Source organism: Melozone crissalis, unplaced genomic scaffold (genome assembly GCF_028551555.1).
Source record: "Melozone crissalis strain CALT ecotype California unplaced genomic scaffold, PUWL_Pcris_2 ptg000016l_1, whole genome shotgun sequence".
Classification (NCBI taxonomy): Eukaryota; Metazoa; Chordata; class Aves; order Passeriformes; family Passerellidae; genus Melozone; species Melozone crissalis.
In genome coordinates this window covers 16,451,574-16,472,950 of record NW_026535794.1, presented here as the reverse complement: position 1 = coordinate 16,472,950, position 21,377 = coordinate 16,451,574, and the positions used below count along the sequence as shown (strand labels likewise).

The following is a 21,377-nucleotide window of genomic DNA, read 5'->3' as shown; positions in this document are numbered from 1 at the left end:
TGAACAGTCATTTTATTCTGCATCCTCTGTGATGTTAAGTAGCAATTCTGATGTGATGTACATGTAGGTAGTCATAATCATAAAGATGTATTCTTTTATAACATTTAGTGATTTGATTTTGAGTTGCTAAACATCTCAGAATATCGGAGTGTTAGCATTAGGTGTTACCCTTGCTTTGTATCTTCTCTACTTTTGATAGGATGATTGTACAAAAATACCTTTTACACTTACATTTTAACTTATACTTAAAATACTTGAAGTAATACAGCTATGTGAAATAATGTCTCCATATTGTCTGAAAGAAATAACTTGACTGTACTGTGTTGATGCAATTCAGTGTGCATTTTTAGAGCATAAAAACTCAAACTAACGTAGTTTTACAGACCTCAGTGGTTTTGAGTGACATGTTTTGAGTTCTGTTATTCAACAAATAAGTGAATACCCAGGACTGGGTGGGTATAAGGTTTATTTTAACTGCGTTGTTAGCTTGAGTTTGCCTTTGCTTCAGTGTATTTTCTGTTCAGAACTGCATGGGTGAAAAGCACTTCCAGCTGTTTGGTATGGCGGTGCGGTTTGAGGATCAGGTATTTGCTTACATGAATAAATAATACAGTAGTGAGTTGATTCTTTACTTAAAATAACTTAATATTTAACTCTGAAGACAAGCCTAAATGCATTAAATATGTTTTAAAATTAGTGCTGGCAGTTGCAGTATTTTTTCATTTTGAAATGAAGGTGTTTTAATGGTTGTTTTTCTGGTAAGGTTTTCAAAACTGTAGGTAGCAGGCTTGTACATGTAAGTACTAATGTGCTCCATTGTGCTTATTTCCCTTGCTTTTGTGTGCCAGTGTATCTTGATCTTATTTGAACTGTGACAGATCCAAGTTCACATGTTTTTGTTTAGTATAATAAGATTCTTGTTTGTTGGATATGTCTTGACCTGAAGTTGTCTTAATGTTTACTTTGAACTTTACTTTATAACAAAAACTTTTACTAATGACTTAGTGTTTTATGGTAACTGATACCTAATCAGCTGTCCTAGTTCACATGTTACTGAAAACCCTACAGAGACTTTATTCTTTTTTTCCCATCTTCAGTCTTTGTAACCTCTTTGTCCCTTTTTAAGTTGTTCTTACCAAAGCTCCTGGTGAAATTACCATGTCCCTTCAGAGATACATTGCTACCAACCCTGAGGAGATTGTAACTAGATAGGGGCACATCTTTTCCAGAAGTTTGCCTGAAACTCCAAAATATGTCTCTGTGTCCTGGCTGTTGCATCCTTGCAGGCTTTCAAATTCTTCAGCAGTATTTTTTTCTGGTTCAGATTTCTCAGCTGCTTGTCTGGAAAAAGTTTTCTGGAGTATTTGTGACCTTTATAAGCTATTTATACTATAACAGCATAGAAGCAGGAATCCTCTTGCCAGTGAGATTAGAAATCTTAGTGAAAAGATTTGCACAATGTTACTTCTGTAATTTTTTGTTTGTTTTTTTAGGGTTCTTCTCCAAATTAGTCTTGGAAGTTGAAGTTAAAGTTACTGGAATACAAAAGCTGTTAGAAATTCTGTGACATTTTATTCTTCTGTAGTAAAAGAAACCAGACCATATCACTTCTTTACTAATAAAGTCAGCATCATCTTACTTTGACCGTTTCTCCAAATAAAAAAACCAAGCACACCCTTAAAGTAAAAGAACTTCCCAGCCAGTTTTTCCCTACTTTTGGGAAAAACTTCTAGAATTTTGCCCGAAATGTAGAATATCCAGGTTGACCTTCTCTGCCCGGTTTGAGGTGGGTTTAAAATCTGGATCTTCATTACTGTGGGCAAACACCCTGCATGAGATCTTGGATCCATTGCTTTATGCTCTGCATCCAACTTCTTTGGTGCTATAGGTGCATTAGTCTTGACTGATTGTATGGGCAGGGGTCTCTGAGGGTTTAATGAGGATGACAGAAGGAGGAGCTCAGATTGAAATATGGTGGTCCAGGTTTCTTAAAGGAAGGATATTTGAAGTGACTGATGGCACACCTGTTGTAAGTTGAAATACTTCCACTGCAGAGATTTCTCACTGTATTGGAACAGAGGAGCAGCTTTCTGTTAAGTAGAAGTCATATTTAAAATCAATTAACTCATATTAATCAGAACAAATTGCCAAATAGTATCATTGTATTTAAGTACTATTTGTTTCTCTGGAGAATCAGTGGTATATTTCCTAAAATCGTAATAATGAAATAAAGGATATCAGTCTTAATGCTTCAGAAGAAGCTGACAAGTTAAAAATTAATTATGGGCAGACACATTTTAGATATTTTTCCACTCTGCTGTGGGAATGTCAACAGCACTGTTTTACATTTCTAGTACAGCTTGTTATCCTTTCTAAATCCTCAGCAGTGTAGCTGGATTTTGTACAATAGACTTATATTTGTGGCTTCTTGCACTGGTCTCTTCATAAATGAATCATGGCTTATACCCTCCTGTCAAATTTGACACAGTTGCCTATATGCAGAATCCATGGGCTATAAGGTTTTTCTTCATAGTATATTTTCCAAAGAAAGATTGAGATCATAAGAAAAAGTGTAGAATATGAATGTAGGTGATCAGTAAGGAATTTTTGGCCCACATTTGCCATAAAAGTTAAGGAAAAAAATGTCCCATTTTTAATACTGGCTGCTTTTCATCCAGTATCTTGAAGTGGAAAAGTTGCATTTGTGTGCTCATGATAAATATTAGGTTCAGTAGTGTAAACTGCATTAGAAATCAGCTGTCTTCAATTTTTGTTCTATTAATGTTGTGAGTTTTTTTCTTAAAATGGTAGTTAGGCATTTGATCTTCTGAATTTGAGTGTTGTACTAGTGAGTTGTCAGGTTGTATTGGGGAAAATGAAAAATACTGTCTGTCTTCTGTTCAGAGTCTGCATCTGTGGACAAGTCTGTATCCCATTCTTGCACAACTCCTTCTACATCTTCTGCTTCTGGACTGAATCCAACTTCTGCGCCTGCTTCATCTGCTCCTACAGTTCCTGTTTCACCTATCCCACAATCACCAATTCCTCCATTACTTCAGGACCCAAATCTCCTTCGACAGCTGCTGCCTGCTCTGCAAGCCACCTTGCAGCTTAATAATTCTAGCGTAGATATATCCAAAATCAATGAAGGTAAGGATTCTTCAATGTTCATGTGATCTCTCATTTACATACATTAGTGTATTATTGCATACCAGGCTGTAGTAAATGAAAGCCTTATTTTTATTGAGAAGTGAATAAATTAATCCCTAGGTAAAGTGGAGTTTTTTGTGGGTTTTTTTTTCCTGTTAAACCTTCTCAACATTTAAGGTTTTCAAATTAATAGATGTTGATGTACATGAGCAGTGTAATTGAACATGGTGACTTAATCACTATATCAGCATTTGTCTGTTGCGCAAAATTTCGTTAGAGCTCTTTGTTCTTTTGTTTCGTGCACTGCTCTTTGTTTTCTGTAGTTTGTGCTGCTGTTCTGTTAACGTGTGTTGCAAATAGTGAAACTTCTAGTGGTTCTTAAATCTTGTTGCCTAACAACTTTTCTCTTTAGCATAACAAAGAAAGCTTCTCTGAATACAGGTAGCGTATCAGTAACTTTGCTAGCCAGTGAAATGTTGTACATTTAATCAGTGTGTCCCTTAGATTTTTGTTACATTGGCTTAGGTTGTTAGTAGTCAGTTTATCACTTAGCTATAGTGTCTTTTGCTGCAAGAGCAGGTAGAGAGTTGATGCATTTTGAATGCTGTTTTGTCTAATGTGTCTGCATGTGACAGGTTACTGATAAAGTGGTGTAGGATTTTTTGTTTGCTTCTTGTGCAAGGATCACTGATTTAAATAGGAAGTAAAACATTTGCATGAAGTGCTGAGAGTTAATTGTCTTTAACTTTCTGAAAGTGCAAATCAAGTAAGGGAAAATGCTTACAAAGTATTCTATACCTTGCAATTATTCATCAGAAAAAGTGGTCAGTTGCTTCCTTTTAATCAGCAAATATTCTGTCTTCATTCAGTACTAATAAGTGAGTAGGTCACTGGTTTCTTTTTCCTGTGCAGGGAAAGTCTTTGAAACTGTAATCCACTAGGTTGGACTGAAAAAAGAGGTGTTATGGCTGTGTTGAAAAATGAAAGGTCCACTCAACTCCAGTTGTATTTTATTAAAAAGCTGCCCAGTGAAATTTCTAGTAATTTTCTCTAGCCATATGAGCAGCAGCTGTGTATGTCTTGGAACAAGAGTGTTCAGAATTGCTCTGATGGCATGAGGGCCTGGCTGTGTCCACGTGGGCAGAGTGATTTCACCTTGCACAGCAGGGCTGCCCTTACTGTGCACACAATTCAGTTACTCTGTGCTTTGCTGGTGAGTCAGTTTTTGCAGGAGTGTGCTGGAAGGCATGTCCAGGAAGTGTCCCACAGAGCCTGTAGACCTTTTTGGAAAGGTTAGTTCAGAAGCTCAGAGTTCAGGGACTTTGTCATCTCATACTGCAAGATGCTCTTCCTGTATTGTGCAGTTTTAAAATGGTTTAAAGTGATTTTTTTTTTTATCGGTGGGGGGATGACATGGGACGGCTAAACCCAGAAGAGATAAGGGCTTTTTATTAGTAAGAAGAAACATGGATTTTTAACCTGGAAGACATTTGTCTTCCTCTTGAACATTAAGTCTGGCCCTCATCTCTTTCAGTGAGTTGAAGTGATTCTGCTTTTTGCTTTTTTAAAAAATTATTGTAGTATAAAAAAATCTTCACACACGTTCTGCTTATTACAGTAGCAAATTGGACAAATTTACAAGAATTATTACTAATCCGTACGGTCAACTGGAAGATTTGACTTTATTTTTTTAAAGAATTTTTGTTAAATGTATGTCTTAAAACTACTAAAGAAAGGACTTGCTAGACATTCCAAGTCAACTTGAAATCAAGTAACTGAAGAACAGTTGAGGTGGATCTTTGGTCATGGTAGATACGGGAAATAAATCTGAAAGAAAACATACCTTAAATGTAATTAGCCAGTTTCAACAGTTTAAAGTGGTGTTCTAGAATTGTCAGTAAAACAGAATGTTTGTTTTCAGTTCTAACAGCAGCTGTGACACAAGCCTCTCTGCAGTCTATACTCCATAAAATTCTTACTGCTGGACCATCTGCTTTCAATATCACCTCCCTAATTTCTCAAGCTGCACAACTGTCTACGCAAGGTATTCAGAGTTGGTTTTTTTTTTTCACTTATGTAAATTTGTTACACAGTATTTTAAAAAGGCTGATACAGTTGTGGAATCTGTCTCACGTCATATCTTTGGCCACACGATGTGGAGAATGTGAAATGACTTTTTTTTCCAAAGATAGGATAAAAAATTGTTATTGAGGGGCAGGAACCTGGCACGCTACTAAGTAAAGATGCCTTTCTGCCTCACCTTCTGGGATTTTCTTTGTATGTTAAGAAATTCTACATGAGTAATGTGAAACTTCTGGAATTAGGTGTAAGTTAACAGTATAAAACACAACTCTTCCTTACTTCAACACCCATCTTGTAGTACTGTGCAACTGTGACTCTTGCGGGAGGCTTTAAATTCTTAAAAGAAAGTTTCCTCTCTCTCGTGGGGGCTTTTTTTTTCATCTTCTAGGCAAGATACTCTTTCAGATATTTCCAATATGTTCTGGCTTGTAACTTAATAAAGAACTTTAAAACTTAAGTTTAGAAACTTAAACCAAAACAATAAATGCAGTCATCTTACTGAGTAGGTAAGCAGTGCTAATGGTAATTTTTAACCATGGGTGGGGAGCTGTTGGTATATGCCTAGAATGGATTAATAGGTTTCTGTATAAACTGTTACGCTTTCTTTTGGTTAAAACAAGTTGAGCATTCTAAAATAGGAGTTGCATGTGATTAAGTCACTTTATCTGTAAAAAACATTTCCTAATAGCTTGTTCCCTTTCCCCTCCCCTGAAATTTTAGAAGTGGGGAGTTTGGGAGAAATACAGTTCCTTAGCTAAGATTGTTGTTGAGCATTAGATTGTTCTAGTTGTTCACAGTGAGCATGTTTGTATGTCATCTAATATAGCATACTCCAGAGTACCCAGAGAAAATTTAATTTGCATTTATGATAGGATATGGTTTTATTAAAAGCATTTTTCTTTTCTGTACAGCTCAGCCATCTAATCAGTCTCCAATGTCTTTAACATCTGATGCCTCATCACCAAGATCATACGTGTCTCCAAGGATAAGCACGCCGCAGACTAACACTGTTCCACTGAAACCTTTGATGACTACGCCACCAGTATCATCCCAGCAGAAGGTGAGCTCCTTTTGCCTTATGCCATATTGCAGTAAGAAATCATTATACATAACATTAAATATTGTTCCTATAGATCCATGTGCTAACAGTTGTGTGTAGGATAATAAAATATCTATGTTATCTTTCCCAATAGAAACAAACAACTGGAAGCAACTACTTGACTGTATTTTTTGGCAGTTCAACTCCAGCATGAAATCTAGTTTACTTTTCTTGAGGAAATTTTAATGCTGGCCTCAGATGCTGTCTGGAGATTTTACCAAGGCATTGGTATTCTAGCATATTTAAATAGCAACAAAAGCATACTCCAGTGGCAACAACTGATACAATTATTTAGACTTACCCAATAAAAGATGTTTAGAATGAGAGAAAACTTCTTGGGGAAATTAACTTGAAGTAGTCTCAGATATTGTGTAGAAATGTTCCAGGTGTTTACAGATCAATAACATAATGTCCCTTTCCCTTCCTGCCCCCTCACCTCTCTTCATTCAGTATTCCTTCATTGGATCAGTGACTGGGAAATGTAAATTGAAGCTAACATACAAGTTCCTGATGTTCTTCCTGAGAAACCCCCACCTTCCTAAAATCTATCTTCTCTATCACCACTCTTGCTTAGCTGAGGTGTCTTTTTCTCAGTTTTCTGCTCACAAGTGAACCTCTAATGTCTTGGATGCCTTTGAGGAATACTTTTCGGGAAAACACATTGCATTCCTCATTATATTCAAAATGCCTTATTTTCTTTCATCAGATTTTTTTTATGGGTACAAAGAAAACCAAGTGATTCTCCCAGTTTCTTTTGATTGACAGTGATACAATGAATTGCAAAGCTTCATGTGTGTACCAGTACTGATTGTTACCTTGGTTTCTGACCCTGGATTGCATCCTCAATTTATGTTCTCATCCCATAGCTAGGTGGCAAGTAATGAAATTATCAAATACCAAGGTTGACATATTTGATACTTCCAAATCCTGAGATATGAAAAAGAATCTAAGTTGTGTACTGTTGATAACTGGAAGTAGATCTTTTCCGGTCTCTACAACCCAGAGATTGATTGTTAGTCCCAGAAGTAACATTTTTTTTTTCTGCAGCAGATACTTTTCCAGTTCAATAAAGAAAAGGACTGTCTTGATAGTTTTTGTATTTGTGTAACTCAGTTCCATGAGATGAGAGCTTAGGTGGTGATAGTTCTGGTGTGAGCACGTCTGCTTTAGCAGCCCATTGGGTGTGTGAGTCAGGCTAGCTTGTCCACTTGTACAGTTTGAGGTGAATTATGCCTAATCAAGATGTGGTGTGTGCCAGGACACACTTGGTTTTAGAGCACATGGGCTTAGAGCAGACAAAACTGAAGGGGCCCTGTGCAAGAAGAGCCCAGTCAGTGCCAGAGGCACAGGGATTTGAGCTGGCTGTGGGACTGCAGTGGTACTGTTGGCACAGTGCTGTTGCTTAGGACTGCTTGAACATGTCAGCACTGATTTCAGAATGAAGCTGCTGTGGCTGCCTTTGGGGTGTTGTGTGCATGTGGCAGCTCAGGGGGCACAGACTTTGCCTTTTAGCTGTGCCTGCATTGTGTGGTCAGAAACTGTTCTGAATTTCTGCAAAGTAGTTGTGTAAAGCACTTTACACAGACTTGTCAGGCTCAGTGAGAATGTTGCTTTTGGTTGGTTGGTTGGTTTGTTTTTTTGAATTTATTTAGCCCTTACTATTTTTCTGTTTATGGTATATATATTTGAAGTCTTTGAAACACTTGGGAGAACATGGAGTAATTGAAAGGTTTTGTGGTTAATTTGTTTTACAAATCCCACTTTTTCTTTATGGTCCATTTTTTGGTTATTGTTATGAGCCAAGGAGCTGGTTACTTCAGCAGTTTGGATCTGCTGCATGATTCCTTTATTGCTGATGGGCTTCTCTTTTTGAAATGGTTCTGTTTGAGCAGCCTTGATGATTTAATGTCTGCTCACACACTGAGCAAAATGCAGGCATTAATAGCAAAGTTCTTGATGTCATACATTTCATAAAGGTAGTTGTGTAGTCTGTTCTCATAAATCAGTTCATGATCTGCTACTGTGTCACCCTCCTGAACGATCTAGTTCTGTTTATTTAACAGCAGATTGATCTTACAGTTATCTTGCTTTTCCCTTTTAGTACCATGGACTTCTCATGTGCTACTCAGACTTCTTTAGTATATGCCTGTTAGTCTAAAAACCAGAAAGAACACATTTTCATTTTGATGATAATTTTAAAAGGTGGCTTTTCCTCTTAGACATTTAAGAGTTTGAATTTACATTAAGACTCCCCCCTGCATATTTAAATGAATCAAGTTATGTCTTGAGTTTATTTTACCATCTGTGGTTTGTTTCATAGAAGTCATAGTTTCTGAAGTAGAGAATTTCTGGAAGTTCAGGAGACCACTAGTTAGTAATCTACACTAATGTGAAGTCAGCAAATGCCAGAGAGGCTGGACAATTTAGCTTTTTTGTCTTTATGGATCCCTAGAAGCCATTTTTTCTTTGCTCTCTCCCTTTTCTCTCAATATTGTTAGCTTAACTTTGGGAAGTAGAGGATAAATTTTGAAGCTCAGCCTGTCTTGTACGTATTTCAGAATTGGTATGCAAAGCATTGGGCGAGATGAAATATCTTGGACTTCATTTGCTGAAAATTAGACATTACTAGATTCCCAAACTTCTCATCCTGATGAAGTTGAGAAATTCATAGAAAAGACTGTATATCTTACTGCTGGTATCTTAATACCATGCAGTGAATGTGTGCTACAAGGGAAAAGCAAGAAAGTTCTGATGACTATTTTTGTAGTCACCTGTGAGTTTAGAACTTAGAGAAGAGAGAGCAGCAAACTGATAAATATGCTTTAGATTTTTTTTCCATTTTTGATAGAGATGTTTTTAATATGCTTGTGATGCATATTAAATAATTACGTTCTTGACACTGTGTAATGTATTTTCAAGTAGGGAACTCTTAAATTTATACATGAAGATTTTATTTGGGTGATGAACAACTCTTCTGAGGTTGAAAATGAGCTCAGTGCTCAGATGGAATTTACAGTCAAAGATAATACAAGCTTGCAATATTTTGACAAGTCACATGGGTCTAAATTTGCTTCTGTTACGTCTGTTAATAACCCCTTCTTAGTACAAAAAAAATCTTTCTGCACAGCTGGGGAACTAGAATTTTTTTAAAATAACACCTTGTGAAGATAATGAAAATTGTGTCAGCAGAAGGCCTTGTAACAAACAAACCCTACAGGTGTTGAAATTGTAATTTCCTTATTTTTTCTGTTTCTTACACTTGCTCTTTACTGTGGAGGAATTCTAATGAAGTTTTGAACTTCGCAGGTTGCTACTCCAGGTGTTAAACAAGGACCAGCTTCCCAGGCAGCACCTCAGCAGCCAGTAATAGCTGACAAGCAGGCGGGTCATGAACCTGCCTCTCCACGAAGTCTTCAGCGTTCGAGGTACATTGAAATGCTTCTCTGTTCTGTCAGTAGATTTTATCTGCATTCAGTGTGTGTTGTGTGTGTTGCAGTTAGTGGATTCTCTTTGGCCAGTTTATTGAACTGCTGCTGCTGAGATGATGCAGCTAAGTACCTTTGTTACATATTTAATGTGGTAGATTCTCCATTTTTGGGGTAATTGTTAGACCATTCTCACAGAAGCAACACAGTTGTGTTCTGTCACTCTGGTGTCAATTTTTTAAGTGATTCCTTGGATTGTGATTTCAGAGTTTGAAGTTTCTGTCTCTGTACAGTTAGAGAATCTGTGATGCTTAGTGTTAGATGTTTGTAGTGTCTTGCTGTAGTGTAATTTGATTTTGAAATTAGCATGATTTTTTGGTTTGTCAGGTGATTTTGCTGCTTTAATGAAAAACATTAGAATTAAGTAAGTTTCACAAATACCTTTCCTTGGCCAGACTTTTTTGTCGACATTGCAACTTATTAAGATGTTGCATGAAACCAACATGTAACCATTGATTTACAAGATGGATTTAGAATCTGTATCTTTGAAATTTTCCTTGTGGGAAGATGGACTCTTCATAGTGTCATATACTCTGCATTTAGTCATATTGGTTCCAGGGGCTGTAATCAAAAATGTGTCATGAGTGATGTCAGATATGTGATGGAGTGATGGTATAGAACTGTGGTAGGAAGAAGTTGACTTTTTTAGAGGTTCTGTAAATCTACAGTTCATTGTAGCTGGATTTTTAGAGTGATTAGAATAAGGTGTGTGGTGTGGTATTAAAAAAAAACAAAAAAACCAAAACCCAATACTCTTGCTTTGTCAGCATACCTGAAGCTACACATGGTGGTGTTTTCGAGATCATAAAATAGTGAGATCCTTTTATCTGCCCTTCTGGGACTAATAACAAAGGAGACTTTTGTTTGGTGGTGGGGTTTATTTCTGTTTGTTTGTTTGGGTTTTTGTTTGGGTTTTGAGTTGTTTTTTTGTTGCTGTTGTTTTTTGGTGGGTTTTTTGTTTGTTTGTTTGAGTTTTTTTGTGGTTTTGGCTGGTTTTCTTGGGGGAAGAGATGTGTATTTGGAGGTTTTTTGGGAGACTGGGTTATCTGTTGTGTGCTTGGCAGTCCTGTCCCAGAAGCTGGCTTTACTGGAGACCCTGGAGTATTGACCAGTTTGAGGGTACAGACACAAGCAAGTCAGAAGTTTTGAGTTTTTAGTGTAGGCTATTTTACAGACACTTGATTCTAAGCTTTGTTGGATTACAAGCCTATAACTCATTTATCTCTTTTAGGAGAATAAAGGCAAAGTGTCCAGCTCCAGCCCCTAGTAATTATGAATGGTGCTATGTAAATCTTTCTGAATTACAGTACCAAAGATAAAGTTAGACTTGCAGCATGCTGAGCTTTTTTATGAGGAGTGGTGAGGTTTTGGGGGATAGCTCTCAGTCACAGACCCTTTTATTCTTTGCTTGTCACCCTCTCTGCACAGGAAATCTTAAGAAAGATGGTCTTATTATTGGAAACCTTCACCATGGTTAGAGTCTGTGTGAGTTGATACTGATGGGCATTTGGCTTGCTAGTCCATTCCTCACCCTTCCTTTGGGTTACATGGCTTTGTACTCCAGCATGACCCTTACCTGCAGTGAGTTTAGGGATCTGCTGTCCCTCTGCAAACCATTGCTCCATTTGGCATCAGCGTTTTGCTGGAGGAAGCTGAGTTTGCCCCAGCCCTGCTGAAGCAGGGGCATTGTGCAGGCAGCACTCTCTGTGGCTGAGGGCAGGAGGCAGTGTGCAGGCCAGGGTGAAGGTACTGAGACAGTGTTAGTATTGTTCAGTGTCCTGTGTCTCTGAAATTAATACATGTTTGTGACTCTGCTGCATTGTGCATCGTGAGTTCATGTGATTTCAGTTTGCTGTGGAAGTGTCTCGTTTGCAGCAAGGGGGAGATTAAGGAATAGGTGACTTGGAAAAACCTGTGTGACTGGTATTTTCTTCTCTTGAGTGCAGTGGAGTTGAATGAAAGTGCACCCCAGTTCAGATACTGATTTACTTACCTGCAAAGGATTTGCTGTGTCCAGGCAGTATGTCTGAATTGATAGGGAACAGATGATTCCTTTGTAAGTGAAAGTACTTGGTTGGATTGGGAATGGCTCTTGGGAGCAGTTTTTACTTTTATAGGAGTGAACAACAATTTAGCAAACTGAACTGTGGACAGATGGCCCAAAATCTTTTTACTCTGTGAATTAAGGTTGCATTTTTCTCCAGCTTAAATGCTGAATAATTGAGCAGAAGTTCATCACAGCTGCGTTTCCTTGGCTCGTTAAACGTTTTAAGTTAATGGAGATAAAATTATTTTTGACTTGTTGGGATGGAAACACAGTGTGAGAAAACCTGAGTAGCTTTTGTGAACTTTCAAGAAGTGAACATTTCAGCCATTTAAGTTGGGAACTTAACACAATGCAGACATACAGTGAATCTGTGTGTTAGAGATTATTCCAAAGACACACAATGAATTATGGCTGCTTCAAATATGAAACTAAATTAGTGCTTCCATAGCTGATAGTTTCATCACGTTGGTAGTTTCTCTCTGTTTTCAGAAAGGACTGAGAAAAATTTTCCTTTACCTTGGGAAGTGCTGTGAAGGGAGGTATTTCATTGCTTTTTTTTGTAGGTTGTAAAATTTTGACGTTTGTAATAACATATTTCAGAACCATCATGTTTTAATACCGTTGATACAGATATTTTTGCCTCTCTGGAGGCATTCTGTTACTTGTGGCATAGTCAGTCTTGAACTCAGCTAAAGCAAGTATTTCCCTTCAGTGAAGCATTTAAAAATGCTGTGGTAGTTTGGAGCAGTCATTGCTGCATTCATAGCTCCCCCTGCTGCTAACACAGCAGTGCCGGGGATATTTTATGACGGTATGTTTTTGTCATAATTAAGGTAAATAAGCTGCATTTTTGAGAAGCCCACAGATTTTATTTATTTATTTTCTTGAAATATTTCTGATGTGTTCGAGTGAGTTTTACTAATGAAGTAGGAGTGGGAGAAAACAGGCTGATAAATTAAGAGGAGGCAAGTCATAGAGGGAAATTTAATTCTAGTAGAACTAAGGAGTAAATAAGGTTATGCCTGAATTCTACTTAATTACTAAAAATAGCCTGACTCTGCACCATTACTATGCTGATGCTAAATGAATTCATTGAAACTTAGAATAATTTACTTTGGAATGGAATTCTAGCTACAGTCTGCTTTGGTCCCAACTTAGAGTAGGACTGGCAAGTTTGAATTGCTAAGGGCATTAGGTGACTTTTTTTAATATCTCAGAATATCTTCTTCTGATGTTTGACTGCCCTTATGGTGATTCTTTTTTTCTCATGTCTAATTAGAATTTCCCTTGTTGCAGCTTCTCTCTGCCTCTTGTGCTGTCACTGTGCGTCTCCGAAGAGTCTTTTCTCCTCAAAAGTAGTAAAAATCTGCAAAAAGATCCCTCAATCCCCTTCCCCTCAGTCTTCTGTTTTCCAGACTGAATAAACTTTAAGCTTCTTCTGATGCAGCATGTGCTTCAGCCCCTTGTCCTCTGCCACATTCCTTTGCTGTAGCAGTTTAATTCTTGTCCTGTTTTAGGCTTCCCACTACACAGTGCCCCAGATACTGTGAATCTCATAAGCTCTGAAAAGAGGGGAGGAATTGCCTTTTTTACAGGAGAAGTGCTTCATCCCTCTTGTCAGCTTGGTGACTCTCTGGCTTTGTTCCAGCAGGTCCAGTCAGACATCCAGTTTGTTGGCTGTAATTCTTAATGCTGTAGTTCTTTGCAAGTGTGAGTTGATTACGGTAGATGTCTGGGTATTGGACTAGCGATAGTTGCCTTATGTAAGGATGCTTTCAGTATTCAAAGGGACCAACAGGTTAGGTGATGAATCAGAAGTCCTTTAAAATTTAGTTCTCCCTTATAATATTTTCTTCTTGCCTGCAAGTTATACGAAGTTTTAAGAAGTAGACTGAAATTATGGCCTGTGTTGAAAAGCTTCTGCCAGTGGGAGAGTTACACTTACACAATTAATGCCACTATTTCTCAGTATGTGTAGTGCCAAAGAACATTTAACTGTGAGGTACCATCGCTGTTATGCTGTGTTCCAGTGAAGCAGTCAAGGTTTGGTGGCTGCAAACACACTGCTCCTGTGATACTTCTGTTCTCCTGAGTGCATTCAGTAAAGATGTGCAGTGTCACAGAACCATGTAGATTGTGTTTTGACATGAGTACTAAACTCCTCAAATCCCATACAGCTGTATTTTCAGATCAGGACATCAGACATTGTTCTTAATGATTATTCTGGCAAACCTCTTTTGAATAAGTGTGTTTGCCTTCCATCTGATACATCATTACTGAAAATCTTAGGTTTGCAGCTGTTCAAAGGAAGAACATAAATATATGTATATTTTCTATCCAGCACCATTCAGGCACAGCTTACATCTCTTGAATAGCTCTCAGAGTTAAAAACCAGACAAACACAAAACCCTACCAAATAACAGAATCTTGTGTTACATTGTAGCACTCAGTTCCAATTAAATTTAGAGGTTTGTAGAAAGGTGGCCCAGGTTTGGTCTTCCAGGAGTATTTACTTGTGGTTTGAATGCTTTATGTATTTTTGTGTCTGGAGGCAATGAATTTTCAGTGTTCATTTCTCTATAGGTTCACATATGTTTTTAAAAGCTCACTTGCTTTTTGTTATTGTTTCTTCTAGTAGTCAAAGAAGTCCATCACCAGGTCCAAATCATACCTCTAGCAGTAGTGCATCCAACTCAACACCTGCACCACAGAATCCATCTGTACGACCCACGTGTTCATTAACACCTACGCTAGCAGCACACTTCAATGAGAACCTTATAAAGCATGTTCAGGGCTGGCCTGCAGATCACGCAGAAAAGCAGGTGAGTGCTCCTTTGCCTTGGTACCTGGGAGAGGGCATCATATGTAGCTTGAAATTTGAGTTGCTTTTTCTAGGAATTAAAAGTATTAAAATCCTTGTTCTTGTCCTCAGCCGGAAGAGAGGAAAGACAGATTAAGCCAGACCTGCAGTTTTTACCTTTATTTGCCTTTCAGTCGTTGGGTATTTTCAGTCTCACTTGAAGTGTCAGTGCTTTTGATATTCCCTCAGATGAATAGCTGTCCTCATAACTGTTTTCTTACTGCTAAAGTTCTGTTGAAGTTTACAGAGAACATAGAGTTCAACACATTTTTTCATAATGATATTTTGGTTATGTGGAAAACGTTATAAATTAGGTACAGAGTTAAACCATTTGAGAATACTCCACGATTTTAGTTACTGGTGTGTTAGTTCTACACAGTGTAAAAGAAACTCCACCTTGTTTGTGAATGGATGAGTACTCAGACTGAATTTGGGCTATTTTTACATAATGGGAAATCCAGTCAAACTGCCATCCACATATTATAGCTAATTGCATGAAACCTGTTCTGTTGTAGAAATACAAGGAAACTGGATGCATGTCAGCTGCTTGGAATGTATTACTCAAAGGAACCATACTGGTTATTGAATCTAGTTAAGTTATTTCTACAGGCAGCCATATCTGATGCAGTCTGTTTGGGGTAATAATCTTACCTACCCAGTTTACTTAGGTGTTTTAAAGAGTTGTTGCATGCTGGCACAATTCTACACTGGAGGCTTTTGGGTAGTAACTTGCAAGATGACTCTCACAAGCACAACCTGAACTAAGACCCTGTTAGGATTCCTGCTTCTTTTCACTGATTTGTTGAAGTTGATTTTAAGAAATTACCAGCCTGTACTGAGTCAAACACTGAGGCATTGCTGTGGAGTGTCTTGAAGGAAATGGTGTAGCACAGGCACTTACCTATGGCCTTGGTCTGTAGTTTTGAAAGTATTATTTTCATGGTGTACTGAATTCATAAGTATCTTAATATAGGAAGCAGATTTATGCAGTGCATAGGTTTTGGGGTCTTTTTCCCTTGTTGTTAATAAAGAGATCAAAAAACTCAGCTAATGCTAGGCAGTCATGTACTCAGTTGGGTAGTTCTCCCTTTGTGCTACATGCTGCATTGTCCTGTCTGCTATTTCAGATGACTTCACATGGTGTTGTTGTTTATAGACCAGTTTTGAATAGTAGCACTTGAGGCATTTGAGTGAGATATTTGATATAAAAGTGAATGAAAGTATAGGTGCAGTACATAGTGAAGAAGATAAGATAGAACAAAGTGGAGAGACTAAAATCCAGTGCCCTGCTTTCTTCAGATAGCTGCCAGATATATAGTGTAATTTGAACTTAAGGCAGAAGAACACATGCCAGAATAAACTGAAAAATAAATATGTAAATAAATTAGAAGAGTCAGGACAGGTATGTGCTAAAGCAGTTGGACTTGAAGAAATGTGCTGTGCAGTAGTTAATAGCTAAAACATTCTTGAATTACAGCAGTTACCTCACAGAACTCATAAAAAGCACTTAACATGGGAAACTGAGAAACAATTCAGTAACTGGAGTTGTGCAGAGAAGACATGGGCAGTTATATCCTACTGGACACCAGGGTACTCCTGGATGTTAATAAACTCCAGAAATGAAAACTTTTAATGTAGGGAATTACAGCACAAAATGCTGCTTTGAGCTGGAGAAATGCAAAAGTTTGATGAAGACCTGTGCTAAATAACATTATTTTTGGGAAGGAAAATTAAATGTACAAGTACATAAGCAGATGTGGATGAATCCCAGTAGGCAGCTAAGTACCACAGCCACTTGCTCACTCTGCCCCAGTTGGATAGGGTAAACAACTAGGCAAAAGTGGGAAAACTCGGGAGTTGAGGTAAAAGCAGGTCAAAGAGTAAAAGAGGGTGAGGGAAAGTGATGCAGAAGCAGTCACTGCCAGTCCATGAGCCATGGCAGCCCTGGAACACTGTCCCCCAGTTTTATTGCTGAGCATGGCACATACATGGTGTGGAATATCCCTGAGGTCAGTTCGGGTCAGCTGTCCCAGTTTTGGTCCCTCCCTGCCTGTTGTCCTCCCACAATGTATTTGCTGTGTGGAGAGCAGATCAGAGAGAGAAAGGGAGAAACCCTTGATGCTGTGTAGGGTCTGCTTAGAAATAGCTAAAACTTTATTATGTTGTCAGCACTGGCTCGGTCACAGCTTCAGACCACGTGGCACCATTCTCTTCTCTATGAAGAGAATTAATTCCATCCCAGCCAGACCCAGTGTAGCAGAGGATAACATTGCTAAACAGCAGTGCTGCAGGGAAGGCTGTATTTTGAAACAATTTCTCCATGTGCCACTTGAAAGAAGTCCTGTTCCCTATTGCAGTGTAATACACAGGGCCTCAGATACTTACACTGGTCTCCCTGGTGCTGTTGAGGAGTTCTCTGGAGTCATATCCAGTACAGTGATGACACTTCAAGAAATGCACAAATTGGGAATTGGATAGGTTGTGTTTTTTAAATTTACACTTCTGCTTATCTCCAGCTGACTCAGTGGGATTATTAAAGTAATGGAGTTGATCTGTTAGAGAACACCTGAAGAGGGTTGCAAAGTTTTTTTCTGTTAGGTAAAAGGTAGCTGGAAAGATGATGGCATTCAGTTATTTTTGTCACTACGGCTTAATTAGATGGGAAATTTAAGTCTGCCATTGGAATAATGGTTGGAGACTCTGAACTGCTTGAAAAGGTTATTTTAGAAACTCCAAGCCCTGTCACATACTGTCTTTCAAGATGGTTGGGTAAACATTTAGGATCAAGAAGGTCTAAACTAGCCCTGCCTTAGCATAGGCGTAGGTTAGACAGTTTCTGGGCAGCAGTGTTGTTTGTTTGTGATTCAGGATGGGCTTTTGTAGACAACTTAATGTGCTTCTGATTTAATACTGCCTTTTGAAATTAGAGTGCTTTGCTGTTTCAAGAGACACTGATCCAGCAATTCTCTGGATATTGCCAGTTGTTTCAAATGCATGATTCAAAATCCTAACCTTTGTTTAACCCTTGCAGGCATCAAGATTACGTGAGGAAGCCCATAACATGGGAAGTGTGCATATGTCAGAAATTTGTACTGAATTAAAGAATTTAAGGTCTTTAGTTCGAGTATGTGAAATTCAAGCAACTTTGCGTGAGCAAAGGTAAGTGTGTGCTCTGTGCTTATCTTCAGTTTTTAGGGTGTTATTAGAACTTCCATTCTAATGCAGCCTTCAGAATTTTGCAGTATTTTGCATGAGTTCTGTTTACTGATGACTGTAAGTACACTAGTACTTGCCATGTTTGCAAACTATCTTCCCTGTGTACATTCTGCCTGTTTCTGTCCACTAAACAGAACCAGATATGCAATTTCTGTATCTACATTAACTGAGATAGAAAAGAAATCTCCTTGCAGAAACCTTAGTGCATTACAAAGAACTGATGAACTCACAGTGTTTCAGCATGCTTCTAGAGTATCAGCCCATACATAATGCATAGATTGCATAGGGACACATCTGCACAGTTTATCCTGATCTGAAACACTACAGTTTATATGAGAGATTCAGTGGGTCTAAAGCCAGAGCAAGTTTGAACAGGTGTAATTTACATCACAAGTGAAGGAGGAATCGATGTTTGCTTATAGCAAAGTAGATGTGCTGTAAGTCAGTGATAGCAGGTGTCTTGTGTATCACTTCAGTGATACACAGCCAGGCTTTTGAATACTTTTGTGCAAGATTGGAAACTGTAATCATAAAATACATGCTCAAAATATTCAGCAGTGGTCCTGATTTTGTATCTGCTTTCATACTCAGTTTCCTCTTTCAATGGTATTATCCCAACTATTAAATCACACTATAATTTGAATACAGTCCTTCTGACTTACTGTTTGAAGCCACCTTAATTGTGTTGCATGCTGCTAAAATAGCTGCATTTATTCTAGAAGCTCTTGCATTTTGGCAGATAGTGAAACAATCCTTTAGAATCAGGCTATAATATATTTGTAAACCTTTCCTGATAAAGAACTGAAAACACCCTTTTTTTCTGAAGCTTTATTTCATAACTTGACCACATGAATTATAGCTTCTGTAGTATATTTAATGAATGGCTTGGTTTCTTACAGTTTTAATTTCCTAAGGTGTCATTTGTCTCTGCACATTTGATCTGAAATAACATGTCAAATGTCATTGTTCAGCTCATTAAATAGCACCTTCTTTCTTGTACACTTTGTATCCTTAAACTATCAATGGTTAATTATTATTATGACTTTGAGCCTGTAGTAACATGTATCTTTTATTTTTGCTGCAATCCCAAAGATGTGGAATACAAGGCATAAGTAACCAAGTTGATGGGGGAGGCTTTGGCAAAGGATGGGATTATCAAAATCAATACATTTAAATGATGGTACTATTTCTGTACTGCACAGAAGAGTGCTACTTAAATGTCTTCCAAGAAGGAACTTCATCTCTAGATAAAGCACGTACATTGTTTGAATCATAACTGACAGCATGTAAAAAGGCACTTTTCATTGACTGATATATTTTACATGCCCATGCCTTGAAGCTAAATGTTATCTTTTCAGGTTCTCTATATATTAGTATATTATTTTCCACCTACTTTTCAGTAGAAAATTCATTTTTAATGAAGTGGGCACATATTTGTAAAGTGTTCCACAAAAGTGCTGAATCGTTCCTTTTTCTGCATTTATTAAAGTTGCTTCAGCCTTCATAGAATATTTATATAAAACCTAAATTCTCCCTGAGTATTTTATTTCACTGACATGTTTGCATTACACTTCAGCATCATGAAAAGTGGTTCAAACTGTTCATTAAAAATTCCTGTGAACCAGATGTTTGTTAGTCATGATAATTGGTTATGTCACTTCAGAAGAAGAGAAAAAAATGTATAAGAAGTTGTGAGCAATATAATTTATTTTTAAGCAAGGTGTAGTTATAACTTTTTATCTTAGATGCCCTTTAATAATGCTTCAAATGTTTTTGAGATTGGAGCTTACCGTAAGTAGCGACTGCCATTAGCCACAGAGTCAAATACTGTTAAAAAAGCAAGTGAGAAGACTTGCTTTTTTTTTTAAAAAAAAAGGAGCACTTTAGCCTGTTTTACAGTCTGGAAAACTGCATGACAAAGGCATAATGCTGTTGTCCAGATTATTCAGTTACCTGGCTTATTTGCCAGTGTCCTGCTTTTTCTGGTAGCTGCATTCAAGTGGAGAGCAGACCTAAACACAGCTGTGTATCAGTCATAATAGAAATGCAGCAACTTCATTTTTTGAACTAAAGTGTCAAACACACCAACCTTTGTGCATCTGCACATGGCTGTAGGTTATTGAACAGATTGGGAATTAACTTGATATCTTTTTAATGGGGCTAGGGAAGTTGGTATCTCTCACTGAAATTGTAGAAGTGCTTGTGTATATGCTTATTTAATACAACTGTACAGTGGAAATGTTTATACTAATTAATTTCTTTTCTCTTGCAGGATACTATTTTTGAGGCAACAAATTAAAGAACTTGAAAAGCTAAAGAATCAGAATTCCTTCATGGTGTGAAAAATTGTAAACAATTGCACATGGTTTTGAGTACAGGAACTATTAAACTGATGCCCAGTCTTAACACTTTTGAGCTGCATTTGAGTAGACTTTGGACCGTTGAGCTGGGCAGAAAAAAAAGTTGACATGGGGAAGGGGACAGGAGGGAGTCAAATTCAGGGGAAAGATACAAGAATGATTTGTAAAACCCTTGAAATGTAGATTTCTTGTAGATGTATTCTTCACGTTGTAAATATATTTTGTAGAGTGAAGCCATGGGAAGCCATGTGTATCAGAGCTTAGACATCCAAAACTAATCAATGCTGAGGTGGCTAAATACCTAGCCTCTTACATGTAAACCTGTCTGCAAAATTAGCTTTCTTTTTTTTTTTTCCTTTCTTTTTTTTTTCTTTTTTTTTCTTTTTTTTTTTTTTTTAGTTAATTTATCATTCAGAAATTTTTCATTTCCTAAAATTCAATGCAAGCGCCAGGCGATTTGTGTCTAAGGCTGCAACAGTTTGGGCGATGTACAAAATACCACGAAACAACTGTTTCCACACTTGCACCGAGTCGAGAGCAGTGCTTCTCCATTTCTGTTTTACAGAGAAATGTTTTTCATCTTCTGTGTTCCATTTCCCCGTGAAATCCTAAATCTGATTTTATCAGCTTTTTAATGCTTCTAATTTTCTCTTTTCTTAAGGCACTGTTGCTATGGCACTTTTTCTATAATCTTTTCATTCCTGTGTACAGTAGCTTAAAATTGCAGTGATTGAGCATAACCCACTTGTTTGTATAAATTATTGAAACGTATTTCCATTTGCACCCTGTAAGAATGGACTTAGAGTACTGCTGGGCATGTGTGCTGAAAGTACATTACTTGCTCAAATATAAGGAAATAGCCCAATGAACATGTTAACATGGTTGTGGGAGGGGAAAGAGGAAAAAAAAAGCTAGTCAGATGTGAATTGTATCTGTTGTAATAAACATGTTAAAGCAAAGAAACACTGGTTTTCATTTCCTTTGGTCAACACATTGAAATTTGGTCTTTTTGGGGATTCTTTATTAGAACTGTTCTTGTTGAACATTTTTGTACTTAAATAATTCCTCAAGGGAGGTT

General features: G+C 37.6%; 1 protein-coding gene across 1 annotated transcript in view; it reads left to right on the top strand.

Annotated features, from left to right (window-relative positions):
- Positions 1-20,381, top strand: part of WAC (WW domain containing adaptor with coiled-coil) — a 53,370-nt gene extending 32,989 nt beyond the window's left edge. Inside the window, exons 8-14 of the mRNA XM_054273773.1 lie at positions 2,905-3,150; positions 5,072-5,194; positions 6,144-6,292; positions 9,638-9,756; positions 14,499-14,685; positions 17,755-17,882; positions 20,212-20,381. Of these exons, the coding sequence (XP_054129748.1) occupies positions 2,905-3,150; positions 5,072-5,194; positions 6,144-6,292; positions 9,638-9,756; positions 14,499-14,685; positions 17,755-17,882; positions 20,212-20,281 (1,022 nt within the window). The 3' untranslated portion in view covers positions 20,282-20,381. The remainder of the gene's footprint in view (positions 1-2,904; positions 3,151-5,071; positions 5,195-6,143; positions 6,293-9,637; positions 9,757-14,498; positions 14,686-17,754; positions 17,883-20,211) is intronic.
- Positions 20,382-21,377: the final 996 nt, after the last annotated feature.